Genomic DNA, 14768 nt, shown 5'->3' on the forward strand with positions numbered 1-14768 from the left:
AGACACACTATTTCATCTAGTTCTCAGGAACTTTCTTTGGAATCTGAGCTGCATTAGCATATTGTTATTTTTATCCTCCCTGCTATTAGTCATTCTTTTACAGACAAAGCTAAAAACCTGTCTTTTCTAGAACCACCTCTGTATTCTTCAAATATTTGTAAACCCAACCCTGTGGTTCTTTGGCAGCAGAAGAATGTACTTTTGATTTTGGTTTGGGTAAGAGAGATTATTTCACTTCCCAGATTTGACATTTCCACATATCAAATCAAATAACAGTTTGTTGATTTTTTCTAGAAAATAAAATTACACAAATAATTATATATATGAAACCATCTTCTCTTAATGCTTCTGCTGTATTTCTGGGCATCTGGATCAAAAAAGGAATTAATTTTATAGAACTCGTTCAGTTTAGAAAGAAATTTTTCAGGTGATTTCTGTGTGTTTTTCGCATGGATTCTCGAGGTCTTCTCACCTGCCTCTCTCAAACTTACCAGAAGTGTTAATACTTTATTTGTGGAATCACATTTGGTTTCTGCAATTCTAAAGCTAAGGTACAGTAAAGGGGAAAATTGTAATTGCAGGAAGAGGTGGTCCGCTCTTAAGAAATCCTGATCTTATAAACATAGGCCTTTTAGAAGTCCTAAAAGAAATAGGGAATGTTTTCCCAGAAATACCATAAAAACGGAGATTCTTACCACATCTTTTCATTGCCTTTGCTTTGCTTTAAAGAACTACATGCTTGCTGACCAAAGTACTGGAAATGCATGAGACAACGTAGAAGGTATTGGTGTGAACCTGAGGATCAGAACAATGTCAGATTATTCTTGGTGGTATTTTTATCACTTTCTCACTTAAGGTGTGGTTGTGGATGATAATCAGTTGGCTTGTTGGTTTTTTCCCCCGCAAATCTATTTATAGTCTTACAGCAAAACTTAACAGGTAAAGGACCTACCACTGTACCCAGTGGTGCAACCAGTAGCAGGGACTACAGAGAGGCAAACCTGGAAGTGAAATGGCAGGGTAGAGAAGAAAATCTAAGAAATTGAGATAGTGCCACTTCTTTTCAAATACACTTTGAAATGCATGGATAGTGTGTAAAAGCTATCTGTTCTTGTTATTGCTTTGTTATTATTGTGGCTTGAAAAACAAGTTGGTATCATTCTGCTTCATATATAATTCTCAATTATAATAACCCTTAGAACTTGCATGGTGTGTTTTGTCCTTAGATCAAAAGGTTGGGTGAACTTCCATACAGCTGGGATGAAGGGCCCAGAAAATCAAGTTATCCAAGGCATTATAAGAAGCTAATGGCAGGACTTTGGCTAACATGTATATTCCCTGTTTCATACTTTAAATCATAGAATCATAGTATCATTTAGGTTGGAAAAGGCCTTTAAGATCATCGAGTCCAACTCTCAACCCAACACCAACCATGCCCACTAAACCATGTCCTGAATTGCCACGTCTATGTGTTTTTTGAACACCTCCAGGGATGGTGACTCAACCACTTTCCTGGGCAGCCTGTTCCAATGCCTGACAACCCTTCTCAGTAGAGAAATTTTTTCTAATATCCAATCTAAACCTCCCCTGGCACAACTTGAGGCCATTTCCTCTCATCCTATCACTAGTTACTTGATAGAAGAGACCAGTACCCACCTCACTACAACCTCCTTTCAGGTAGTTGTAATGGTAACTGGAATAAAAATTCAAATTGTCTATCATGGTTGAGGGAGAATGGAAACAAGCTCATCTTTTGGGGGAACTGGTGGCAATTTAAATAATGATTTAAATAGTTTGTTGTTGTTAATATTGTAAAATATGCTCAAATCACAAGTGTATAGCCATACCAAAGTGCTTATTTTTCTGAAGAACAGTGACTTGTGTGAAACATGGGATCTATATATCTACCAGAAGCAAAAGGCACAAATGCTAGCACTGCTGTATCATGTGTAGAGCAAACCCGTGGTGCAGCCACAGACTATAATTTCATGCTGGCTGCTCATTTTGAGGAGCACTCTGATTCATTAGCCCAGTGGGAAGAAAATGGGAAGAAAACCCTTTAATTTCTGAACTCTGAGAATTTACACTCATTTTGGAAAACACCTTATTACCACTGCAGCTATCTTCTCCAGAAAGAGCTGGGATTGAAATAGCACAGTATGGTGCAGGCTTCTGGGAAGTGTCTTGGCAGAGCCTGAGGCTAGGAAAATAGCAGTCAAAGGTGCCGTGTCCTGACAGAGGATGAGGACCGCTTCCACAATACAAGTCAAAAATGTGTTTTTCCTTATCCTAACATATATCCCTAGATCACAGCTTCTCTGAGAGATATTTCAGAGACTTCCACGGACTGGAAGACTCTTTCCCACTGGGTAAGCCAAAGAGTCTCTTTGCTGAACACATCCTGGGCAAAAGTGCCACCTAGGCACTTTTTGTAGTGCCTTCACCATATCCCCATGTGCTTTTGTGGTAACAGCAGATGCACAGACAAGTATGTGGGGACAGAGTGGAGAAGTACTCTTCCTCAATGTTCACTCCCTCTCCCTACTGGATTCTTCTCTAGAGCAGGGTACGGGGACAAAAAGGGAAAAAATGAGAACAAGAGTGAAAGGGAACAAAACATGCAAATGACAGAAGATAAGTGGAGAGAAGAAATGCAGCCTGAAAGTTTAGAGAGGGAAGTTTCAAAAAATCACTACAACATGTGGGATAAGTTTCTTTTTTAGGTCATTATGTTGGAAGGAGAGCAATAAAATCATTGCTGTCATTCCTTTTGTATTTGTTCTTGCATTCCTTTTCTGTGTTCAGCTGTCTATTTCTTCATTAATTCTTGCCAGACTCTTCAGCATTTCAGCCAAGTCTTTTGACTATCTTTCTTGCCCAGCATATCAATAGGCCTTCCTTGAGCATGCAAACTTTTGTGCAGACTGTGGTTTTCTTTTTGCTGAGAGAACTAGGTAACTTCAGAATAATTAGCTGAAATTTCCTCCCCTCCCCTCTTTTTTTAAAGACAATTCCTCATCTCTCCAGGAAGATGAAGAGATAGATATGGAGGCTGTCAACTGGCAGCTGAACAACACCTCCATGAATGGGCATTCATCTACCCCAACCACAGTTCGCTTTCCCAGTTGGGTGACTTTTGATGACAATGAAGTCAGTTTTTCACCGCAGAACCTTTCTCCTTTGAAAACAGACACCCCACCTGCAGAAACACAGACTCCAGACGTTAACTTTAACCTCACTACATCCTTTAAGAAAAGAGAACGTCCTAAAAGCACATTGGGGGACCTCTCCAAAATTCAAAAACTAGATCTCTCCTCCTTAACCAAGTTGCCTTCTGTTGAAACACCACCGTGGAGTGCTACTAATCCCTTCCTGGATGAATCTCTGCGAGATGTCCAACCCTCACCCATCAATCCGTTCAGCTCATTCTTTGAGGAGCGAGACAGGCGTTCCAAAAGCTCTTCTGTCTCCAGTGCTCCAGGCAAAAGCCAAAGAGACTCTCTCATTATTCTCCATCAAGAGCCTGATACCATCAGCTTCCACGAGGCAAACAAAAGTGTAACCCACACAGATGCAGTAGAGCAGCTCAAGCAACTTCAGATTGGAGACCCAGATCATGTGAGCAGCCCTACCTTGCCTGATGATGACCCCATGATGCCATATGATCTGGAGGCAGCCTTATTTAACCTAGCACCTGCTCAGCCAAAGGATGGATGGCCAATGATGCTCAGGATCCCAGAGAAGAAGAATATTATGTCATCCAGGCACTGGGGACCAATATATGTCAAGCTGACTGACAGTGGATGTATACAGCTTTTTTATGAAAAAGGACTGGAGAAACCTTTCCGGGAATTCAAACTTGAAATCAATCATGAGATTTCAGAGCGCAAACTCCAGAACTATGATGAGAATGGAAGGATACACAGCGTGCGGTTGGACCGCACAACCTACAAGGAGAAAAAGAAGTATCAGCCTAAGCCAGCCATTGCTCACACAGCAGAGAGAGAGCAAATTATCAAGCTTGGGACTACAGATTATGAAGACTTCCTTAGCTTCATCAGTGCTGTGCAAGACACACTGATGAACTTGCCAGCCTCATCAACAGATCTGAGCACAGTGGGACTAAACTATCAAGAAGAAGAAATCACCATTGATGTTAGGGATGAGTTTCATGGCATCTTGGCCAAAGGAGACAGTGTGATTCTCCAGCACAGTGTGCTGACCCATATCTATGTTCTCAGCTTTCTTTCTGGCCTGGCAGAATGCAGACTGGGCCTTAATGATATCCTGATCAAAGGGAATGAAATAGTTGCAAGGCAGGATATTATGCCCACTACTACCACTAAGTGGATTAAGTTATACAGCTGTCGGTTCCATTCATGTGTGGATGAGGATATGTTTAATAACTCCCGTATTATCCTGTTCAACCCCTTGGATGCCTGCCGGTTTGAACTGATGCGATTCAGAACTGTCTTTGCTGAGAAAACTTTGCCTTTTACTCTGAGGACAGCTGCCAGCATCAATGGTGCTGAGGTGGAGGTACAGAGCTGGCTGATGATGTCCACTGGGTTCTCTTCCAACCGTGACCCTTTAACTCAGGTCCCTTGTGAAAACGTGATGATCCGCTACCCAGTGCCAAACGAGTGGGTGAAGAACTTCCGCAGGGAGAGTGTCCTGGGGGAGAAATCTTTGAAAGCCAAGGTGAACAAGGGGGCCACTTTTGGATCAACCAGTCTGTCTGGTTCTGAGCCAGTAATGAGAGTAACTTTGGGAACTGCCAAGTATGAGCATGCCTTTAATTCCATCGTATGGAGGATAAACCGACTGCCTGACAAAAACTCAGGTGAGTGGTTCATACCATTGCTGCAGGAGTAAACTAGAAGGAGTTATATATTTTGGAAGATAGGGAATACTAGCTTTACATGGTGAGGGATAGATCATCCCCTGTAGTATACCAAAGGAAATCAGTTAGTTGCATGAAGCATTTATCTGACCCTTCATTGCAGTAGTTTTACATATACTACAAACATTGCTAATGATAAAAACAGGTTTAGGTTTTCCAGTTGCAAAAATACGCCTTCTGTCTCTGCTTCTATGAGTATACTATGGGACTTCGGCATCAAACATCTCTGTGTGCTAAGCACTGTTATTGGAAGCAGGGCTTTTTCAGGTAACTTGCAAAGGCAAGATACTATGCTACAGGGCTGAATGACAGGACCAGAAAAATTGCTGTAGTTCCAGCACATGTAATTTCTTTTCCATGCATTGCCAAGCATACTGGGCCAGTGCTATATATTTCAACGCATATACCACAACTAATGCCTATAAAGTATCTGGAATGAGGATTGTAAGAGGACAGAAGACAGATACTGTGCAAACATCAAAAAAAAGAGATTTCCAAACACCAGTTTGTGGCTATGTTTCTGTAATCAGTGCAGACAGGTAAATACAGCTTAAACCTGAAGAGAGAATACCAGCATAAAACCCACAAATCTTTGTATTTATAGTAACATGTTCATAATTAAACATTCAAATTATATGGGCAAGCTAGTGTTCCCTTTGGCCATCGCTGCCAGTCATTCCACCTCCTGTCTTTCCTCCATGGTGTGCAGTAAGGCTAGACAGCTCAGGTTTCTTTTTATTCATAGTGAATTCTACTTCTTGATTTCTGTGATCTAGACTAGCTTTTTACAAACAAGATGGACTTTTTATTATTAATGCTGTAGTAATGCAGCTGGGTGACTGGGAGGGTTTCTGTATTCAGTGTTCCCTGAAGGCAAGTTCAGTATTGTACCAGATTTGGCACTTTCTAAGGACATATGTTTTTCCTGAGTTTGAGCTATAGTGTCAGCAAAACAGTGATCAGTCTTCTAATCTTTTGGATCACTTTTCGGCCCAAAGATGCCAGCTTACACCATAGGTGTATTTAGAGGGATATTACTGATAAAAGCAAAGGCTCCATGTTTTCTGTAGTGCGGGGCATAGGAAGAGAGAGCTCGGGAACTCAAGAGAAGTATCGCAATGAAAAATTAACCTCAGGCTGTTTATGAGCAATAACATGCTTGTGAGGAAAATCTCACTATGCCATCTGCATGAGCTCTGGAAATGAGATGCTGTGAAATTGGGCCTTCTGTGGCATCTTGTCTCCAAAGATCTCAGTATACAGTATAGACTTTACAGCTGGGGAAACAAAAGCCCCCAGACTTAACACAATCACAGAACATGCCGGTAGCAAACCAGGAGAAGAGGCAGAACTCCTGGCTCTACTGCCTCCTGTGAGTGATGCTCCCTTACCCATCACTAGTTTGAGGGAGATGTTGATCTATGTCTCTTGTTTCCTTGATCTCATCTATCCCAGTGTAAGGCTTTATTATATATACCCTGTGTCAGGAGGAGATGCATCACAGACTCAGTGTTGCTGTTGGAGCCCTGCCACAGGGCATCTATCAGTCAGTGTCACTGTGCAGAATGCAGGGTATTTGTTTACATCCTGAGAGGAAGAGTGTCCTCAGCCCTCCGGTCAGGTCAGATGTAATTTCAGGGAAAGGAAGGGCCTTGCAAGCACTGTCTTGGCCAGGACACTTGAGGTATGTGAGAAGGAGGGAATCCCAAAGTGATGACAGGACTGACCAAGTGTAGTTTAAATCTGACCTTGCCTCTCAGGGACTATTTACCTTTCTTGACAGTACTCATCCCATGGTTTTCCCTCCTCAAAGTATATGGCAAACAAAGAGGGATATAAAGGTACTCAAAAGCCTTGATCCCCCCTCCTTCTTAGATTTTCCTGATGGACCACATACATTTCTGAGCACGTGATACTGATGTGTGGTCTACTCCCAACCTTCTGCATGCTTGGCTGTATCCAGCCCTACCCACAAGTCATATAATAACTCACCTCCACCTATTTGCAGGAGTCCCTATAAATGATGCAGTTCTCAAGCACTAAGTATAAAAATACTGCCTTGACTCACACTTCATGCTTTCTTACTGTAGCCCCTGCAGCTCACCCCTAAGAGCGCTCTGCATCCTCTGTAAATGTCTGGTCTGCTCTGCTAGTGAACTGCTCTGGTGCCTGCAGCTCCAGAGCAGGAGAGAGGTAGTGGCATCGCACTGCATCTGGTGGGAAATGCTGCAGGCGGCCACAGTCTCCAGCTCCACCCTGCCTCCAGAGTCACACAACCTGTCCACACAACCTGGGGCATGTGCATTCCACGACTCCCTCCAGCACACGTGCCTGCCTGCCAGACCTGCGTGCCTATCAAAGGAGCACGTACATAGGCACACACTATGGGACCCTTCGATCATCCACGTGTGCTCTGACAGATCAGTCCCTTGCAAACGCGACCCCAGGAACTCCAGGGGTCTGGGTCTCCAGATAGCCACTTGGACCTCTTGTGCTTAACTCTATTCCCTGAATGCAGACTGGCGCAGGCTCTGTATAGACGTGAGGTGTGTGACACCATCAGCCCTGCCTGTGGTCTGCCCTGACAGCCAGTACCGCGGTCTCGCAAGGGAGGAGAGCCGGTCCCTCCCGAAGCTCGCTGCTTGCATTCAGGTTGTAGTATCCTAGCACACAAATTGTGAAGAATTATTTCAGCAGCTTCGCTGTCTTATCCAAATGTTTTCTTTTTGTGCTTTCTAATGGGATGGGACCCTTTGCACTCTCACTATAGGAACTTGTTATCAGCACTCTCTGTATTATTTTGTAGGCAAAGCGTCTGCTTATGACTGGATATTGAAAAGCGTATGACAAATGAAGGACTGTGTGTACTCTGACTATGATTTGACCTAAGAAAAAACTATGGACTGGATTCTACTGAGCACATTGCTGAAATCCTTTCCAAAATAGCTTGTTAAACTTTATTGCCCTTCTGATATTCACAATTATTCTGATCAAAGCAGTTGATAAAGAAAGCCTATTTGCAGGCTCTGCAGAGCTTCAGTTGCAGCTGGCTGGGCTCCACGTGTTTGGGGTTTTTTTTTAATCCACTAGCAGAATATTAGGAAAACCTCCACCCGGTCTTCGATCGTGGGAAAACGCTCTTCCAGCAAAGCAGGGATGTGGCCTCTATGCAGAGCCTTGGATCTGGATATTTGAACTTTGCTCTACTTTGGCTGTGGATCCCAGGCGTGCTGCCTGCTATACTTTCTGAAGTAAATCAAATCCTTTAATCCAAACATGTTAAGACATCAGAGTCGTTTGGAACAGATTCCCTCCAATCATGGTAACCCATGCGTATATATGAATTATATTATCAGATCCTTGATTGTCAGAATGAAATCTTAGTAGCTCATCTTGTATTTTCACCCACTGAAAGCAAACTCAAGTGATTGGCAGTCCTTTTTGCAGTTTGTTTAATTCCTCTGGGAACTCCAACAGCATTGAAACAGGTAAGATACTGTCAAGTGCTACAAACTAGTTCACCCAGGCAGATTCCCAGTTTCTTGCAGTTTTGTGATGTTGCTTCCTCCTAGATGTGTTTTCTGATCCATCCAACACAACTTGCATGTCTGTTTGCTGTCTTTTTCCAGCTTCTGGCCATCCTCACTGCTTCTTCTGTCACCTAGAGCTTGGCTCTGACCGGGAAGTGCCTTCCAGTTTTATCCGCTATGTAGATGTGGAATTTGACATGCCCACCACTTCTGCATCCAAAGCCACTGTTCGGTCCATCTCTGTTGAGGACAAGACTGATGTGAGGAAGTGGGTCAACTATTCAGCACACTACAGTTACAAGGTAAAACTGAGCATGTGGCAATCACCATGGTTACTTTGCATACTTCATTGTCTTGAAAAGTGTGGGCAGACAAATAAAATACCATGAGCAGATGAGGTGGGAATTTGGCACAAGCCAGGCTCTGTGCATTAGCTACCCATGTGCAGCCTATTGATTCACGGCAAACAAGCAGTGGATTATCCCTCAGCGAAGATGGAATAAACTTGCTTGCAGTTGCTTTGTGGAAGAGCATCTACACAGCCAGTTACTGGGCATTAGCTGATACGTTGAGAGTGTGAACAGGGAGATTTGCTGCTCTTTGTAGCAGCTACAGTGGGAGTGCTAGAGCAGACAAAAGGACCACATTATTTCTCTGCTTAAATATTTCTTCTTCCTGCCTGCCCTAAGGAGAGGAGCAGATGGGAAAATGCACTACATATATACCTGCCAAGAATATCAGTATGCCAAAATTTGCATGTTAGCTGATCACTCAGCAGAGAAATTGGCATCCTACCTGCCTTCTTTAAGAGCAATGATGAGAGATACTGAAAAGATTCTTATGGCAAATATTTTTAATGGTAATTGGAATTACATTTTTAGTAGTCTCTTAAATTCCCGGGAGATGGTATTTGATCTTCCTAAGTATCCCTTTTAAGACTTAAACATTGGATTATCCCTGATTTTTCGGAGGTGTTGAAATTTAGAACACAAATGTAGATGTGCATTTTAAAATGAATCTCTTCGCTTTATACATCAGTCTTTGCAGAGTTTAAAATTGAGGCTGTCTTCTGCTGTCACTTTGGAACGCACCTATCCTCTGCAGATTTGGTTCTGGATTTGGATTCAAAGTACAGCTGGGGATGGTAATGAATATAAAATCATGTGAGACTGGTTCTCTGCATGATATTATCTCTTCTGGGAATGATGTCATGACACTGTTGAATCGTAAAACTGTTTGGATTAGACTGAAAACACTTACAGTAAATAAAATCCAGCTTTCCCTCCTCAGTCTATTTCTCTTCACAACCTTCTCAGTTTATCAAGAGTTTCTTCACCTAAGCAGGACACAAACCACCACTAAGGAAGATTTTTGAACCTTTTGTTTTCCTTTCTCATTACAAATGTTCTCCCTCTTTTTCCTCTGCCAGGTCGAAATAGAGCAGAAAAAAAGCTTGAATGAGGATCTGAGGGAAGAAGATACTGCAAATGTCAATGAATGTGCTACGCAGTGAAGGAAGATCAGTCTGCAAGTCCCAAGAGGGATGGTCAAAATAACAGACCTGGAAGAAAGGATTTGCAGGGTTTTGGTATTTTTCTTTTAAGAAGTATGGAGTGTTACTTTTAAAATAATGCTCTGAAGAGTATTATTATTTTTCTTTGTGATGATCCATACTTTGAGAAGAAGCTCATCAGTGGTTTTTTGGAGCAGACCCATGGGCCTTTGCTGGAACAATTTAAGTACAGTTGGGGTATAGACTAAATGACTCGTATTACAGTCAAGCTTGCCTTTTCTGCCTCTTCACCATCTAGGCTCTACATTGAAGTATGGTCTGGTCACCATCACAGCCAAATCAGAAAGCAGCCTTTATCTCACTAACAATCTTGTCCTCCGACATTAAGCATGTTTTTTTGTATGCCTGTTGGTTTGGTCATTGGCAGATTCACTTCCTTCTGAATTGCCAAATAAAACCCAGTGAAAAACGATATAAAATCTCATTTCTGAAGCAGTCAACAGAGTGAAAACCCTGAACATCATTCTGGAGAATCAACAAACTGCATCTTAAACACAATAAATGGTCAAGCAGATGAACTACAGACAGGACAGCTAATCGTGTAGCTGTTCTTCTATTCACCCCTTCCTGTGTCATCCCCTGAACGACAACATGTCATTGTGCACATTTTCATGTGCTCTGCCCAAGTTACAAGAAAGTCTCTGCAATTTCTTAAAATTTTTGTTAGTCTGGGCTGTTCTGTTATCTTGACTGAACATGGTTATGGCTGCTAGTGAGGGACTTTGCTAAGATTAGATCATTCCTGCCTAGAAAGATATTTAAGGGAAAAACATTGGGGTTTGGTTTGGGGTTTGGTTTTTTTAAGATGTTTTCTTGGATGGGTAAGGTGGGTGGTTTTTGAAAACGTCAGAATGTGATTACTTTAACAGACAATGTTGTTTGCCTTCCTGAAAATTCTTGGAAATCTGTCCAGCACAATATTACTTTCACGTTCTATCTTGAACCTAGAATATAAGTAACTTGTATCTTTTTAAAACCCCCACTAACTGGGACCCAAAATCTCTTTTCAAAAATTAACAACAAGCTTCCATCATGAAGATTCTTTTATCTCCACTTCGCTGAAAGAAACAGCAAGTCTTAAAATTTCTTTCTAAATAAAAATGCAGAAGGCAAAAATCACTCATTCATACATATTTTCAGAGAAAACAGTGTTCAAAGTACCCATTTTTTTGTAGTTGTTTCTATGGCTTGCGTAATATTTTGTCTCGAGGTAATTTTAAATGTAAAAAAAGTAATTTATTAAATCATTTATCTTTTAAAATGTTACTGCTGACTTTAAAATCACACATTTGGAAAGCCTTGGTAATGTAATTTAAAATCATAATGAATTAAAATGAAAGCTTTTTTATACATTTATAAATTTATTTTACATTTCATATTACAGAAAATTAATACACTCTCTATTTACTGCTTTCACTGTGACTCCTAGAAAAATCACTACAATGTTAAAATCCCAAATAAAACACGAGATTAATTACATTGAGTTTAAAACTGGTAGTGGTAGAATTTAAAACAAATTATAGGGAACTTATAAATGCCTTTTTATATGCACCTAAATTTCAGGCCTACGTCAACCTAGTGATACATATTTATACAGGTACACTGCTGTAAATACGTAAAGTCTCAGTCCTTCTAGGACTTCTTAATAAGCATGTAATACGCTATTGCAGGTGGTCCTACTGAAGCCCAGGGTGCTCCCCGGACCACACCAGTTAGTACTAACTAAGCATGTGCAACATCTCTCTGTAAATGGAAGAATGCTGTTAACTTTTATGAAGCATTTTGAGATCAGTGGATTAAAATTACTGATGAAGTACTGATAAAGAATTATTATTTATTAAATGATAACTTTGTAGGTTGTGAAATATCTGAGAGCATGGGGCTGAATTTGTGACTGATTCGCAGCTCTGTTACACGCTGGCTGTGATGAGTTGCAGCTCCTCACTACAAAATTCACTCTTCTTTTTAAAGGCATTCAAAGAACTTCCGGGTGTTTTTCCTGTTTTTCACTGCAGCTCCTAGTACACAGTTTCTGAAAAGGACCAGCAAGAAATCCAACAAGACCAAGCTGAACAAGTGCTGAGATGTTGCTGAGGAAGGTTGAGAATGTTTTGTGAAAGAAACATTCGGGAGATTTCCTACACTGATCTGCAGGCTCAATGTCTGAATTTTTGCCCATAGCCCCCCAGCCCTTGAAAACACAAATAAGTAATAGCAAATAAAATTATGTTGTACTGCTTAGAGGGGAGAAAATCAGAGGAATATCTTTTTCCATCTCTGTTGAATTCTTAAACTATTCAGTCTCTATCATAGTCCAGCTACAGAATATTTCATGCCCCAAAACTTGAAAGATGAACATATTGGAGGTTTCTGGATTTACTTAATTCCTCTACCTCTTCATCACTGATTCTTTTTTTTAAGTCAAAGTTACGGAATGAAAGAAAGAGTATGGGCCTGACTCTGATCTCTCTTATGTAGTTAGTTGTACAACAGAAGTATCTCTTCCAATCCTCATGGAGTTACGCAGGCAAAACTGGAAAAGTGTTCTGGTTTCTAAAAAAGCTGTTTTAATCCATTCTGATCTCTGGAGAGTATTTATCTGATGTACCTGCCACTGAATTTTCAAGAGTTTGGGATTAATACCTCGGCCAGAGTTTCAAAAGATCTTGTTTCCTGTTGAAGCACTAGAGTGAGTAGTCTGATTTTTCAAAGGAGCACTAACAACCAAAATCTTTAGAAAATCTAGCGTTGGTATCACCAGGTGTCACCACTGAATTCTTTTTTCAGTCCAGTGCCATTACGAGCACCGAGCATTTGGACACTGGGATCCTAAGTGCCCTTTTTGAGGCTTCCATTGTTCTTGCTTAATTAAACAGTGCCAGTTTTTCAGTGTTAGATATTGTCATGTATAAACTTTACGTACATGAACCATATACTCTTCATCCATAGGGCTACAGTAGTAATTTGGACAGACTGTTGATGGGAGTGAGAGGAAAGGAGCTCAGAGGTTTGTCAGTTTTAGAGTAGCAGAAATTATTTAGATACAAGCTATGCCTGTAGTGGGGGTTTGTTTTTTTTTTTTAATCTTGGGGGAAAATGTCTTTGAATAGTTTCAGTTTAATACTCCTTTTGAGAAAGATATAATCACTGTCCTTTGGTTCATTTGAAAGCTTTGTAGTACTCAAATACTCCGTGCAGGAAATGTGCCTTCAAGGTAAGCATACATTTACTCCTTGAAGCTATTCCCACTTTCAGCCTTCTTTCTATTTGTCATTATGGCTTTGTTCCATTTTTGTACTTGGTAGGACTTGAGGTATTGCAGGAATTTTGCCTAGAAAAATAAACAGTCTTTGATGACAAGGAGTAAAGATGAACATCTCTGGGCAGCTAAGCTTATTTTAGTGAATGCCTCTTACATTTATTAACTATGGACACTGCTAGAGAAGGAAAATGGGCAAATTCAGCTAAGAAGTACTGTAACTGACTGATGTTATTTTTGTCCTTCAATTTTATTTAGAGTCAAATTTAGTCATACTATGAAGGACACAGATTTTAGGTTTTTCATTGTAGCAGTATCATAAGAAACACTGCAGAAATAATTTACCTTTTCTCGTGGGTTGCTGGCTGACGTATTTACTTGACAGGACATCCAAGCTACCTGCCCACATGACTTAGTAGCTGTTAAAACTCCCTTTTGATCATCCACCTCCCAGGATAGAGAGCAATTTCATGCAGAAGAGCATGAAAGCAAGAGGATAGGTGTACAAAGTTCAGCCTGGAGGTACTTACTCTGTTGCTTGCATAAAATTCTCAGTAATTTCCTTGGCCCTTCAATCCACACAAACTAATCAAGCCCTTGATAGGTCACCTCTGTTCCAGAGGGTGAAAAATTCCTTTCAGTGACTCTTAACTGTTCGTGTTTATAGCTGTATTCATTTCCAGAACTGGCCAGCACAAGAATTTGCAGCACACAGAGATCACTTATGGATGAGGCATTTACCCTCTTCTGCCACTAAAGTTAAATCTACATCATGAGTTGTCTGAGATACAAAATTTTGTGTGATAACAGGCGTAGCTGCTCCTAGCCTTCCTGTTTTATTCAGCCACCCTTTATTCAGCCACCCACACATCCATCCATCCACCCTCCCATGCATCCTACCCACCCGCCCTCTCTCTCCTATACTTGCAATTCATTCTTTGCACTATTGACATCGATTGGTTTGATGATTATTTTGTAACATGTTCCTACCTTTTTGTTTTGTAAAATAAGAAAGTCTATACACTGGCTAACTTTGTAGAAGTGGTTTATTTTTTTTCTTTTTATTTTATCAGTTGAAATGGGGTGTCATGTTTTGTTTGAACTATGTGAAAAAATAAATGTTAAGATGAAACAGCATACCCACCTTTTCACTGTGAAATTGAAGTTGTATGTGTATGTGTATATTATTCTGATAAGTAAGAAATATTGAGTTCAGAAGAGGAAAAGGGAATGTTTTGAATAGTGTAAAAAAGGACATAAATTAGAAGTAATGGGACTACATACAGTAAAGAGATTATTTCATTTGATCATCCAGACTGAACAATACACTGCAAAGGAAATGGAGCAGGCCTAGAGCTTGAGCCACATAGCAGATGTGTGGAGCAATGCTGACACAATATAGAAGAGGATCCACTATTTGAATGAAGCCATCCTGAAACAAAGTAATTGGGAATTGAAGCCTCTGCTCAGTGGGTCTCTTCTATGTCTGTTCTCTGACCACTA

General features: G+C 40.8%; 1 protein-coding gene across 2 annotated transcripts in view; it reads left to right on the forward strand.

Moving 5' to 3' along the window:
- The window catches only part of STON2 (stonin 2), an 83276-nt gene extending 68874 nt beyond the window's left edge, over nt 1-14402 (forward strand). For both annotated transcript variants that reach the window (XM_075030037.1, XM_075030036.1), the window contains 3 exons: nt 3008-4843; nt 8533-8735; nt 9863-14402. In XM_075030037.1, the coding sequence (XP_074886138.1) occupies nt 3008-4843; nt 8533-8735; nt 9863-9946 (2123 nt within the window). In that variant the 3' untranslated portion in view covers nt 9947-14402. The remainder of the gene's footprint in view (nt 1-3007; nt 4844-8532; nt 8736-9862) is intronic.
- Nucleotides 14403-14768: the final 366 nt, after the last annotated feature.

Source organism: Buteo buteo, chromosome 6 (assembly GCF_964188355.1).
Source record: "Buteo buteo chromosome 6, bButBut1.hap1.1, whole genome shotgun sequence".
NCBI lineage: Eukaryota > Metazoa > Chordata > Aves > Accipitriformes > Accipitridae > Buteo > Buteo buteo.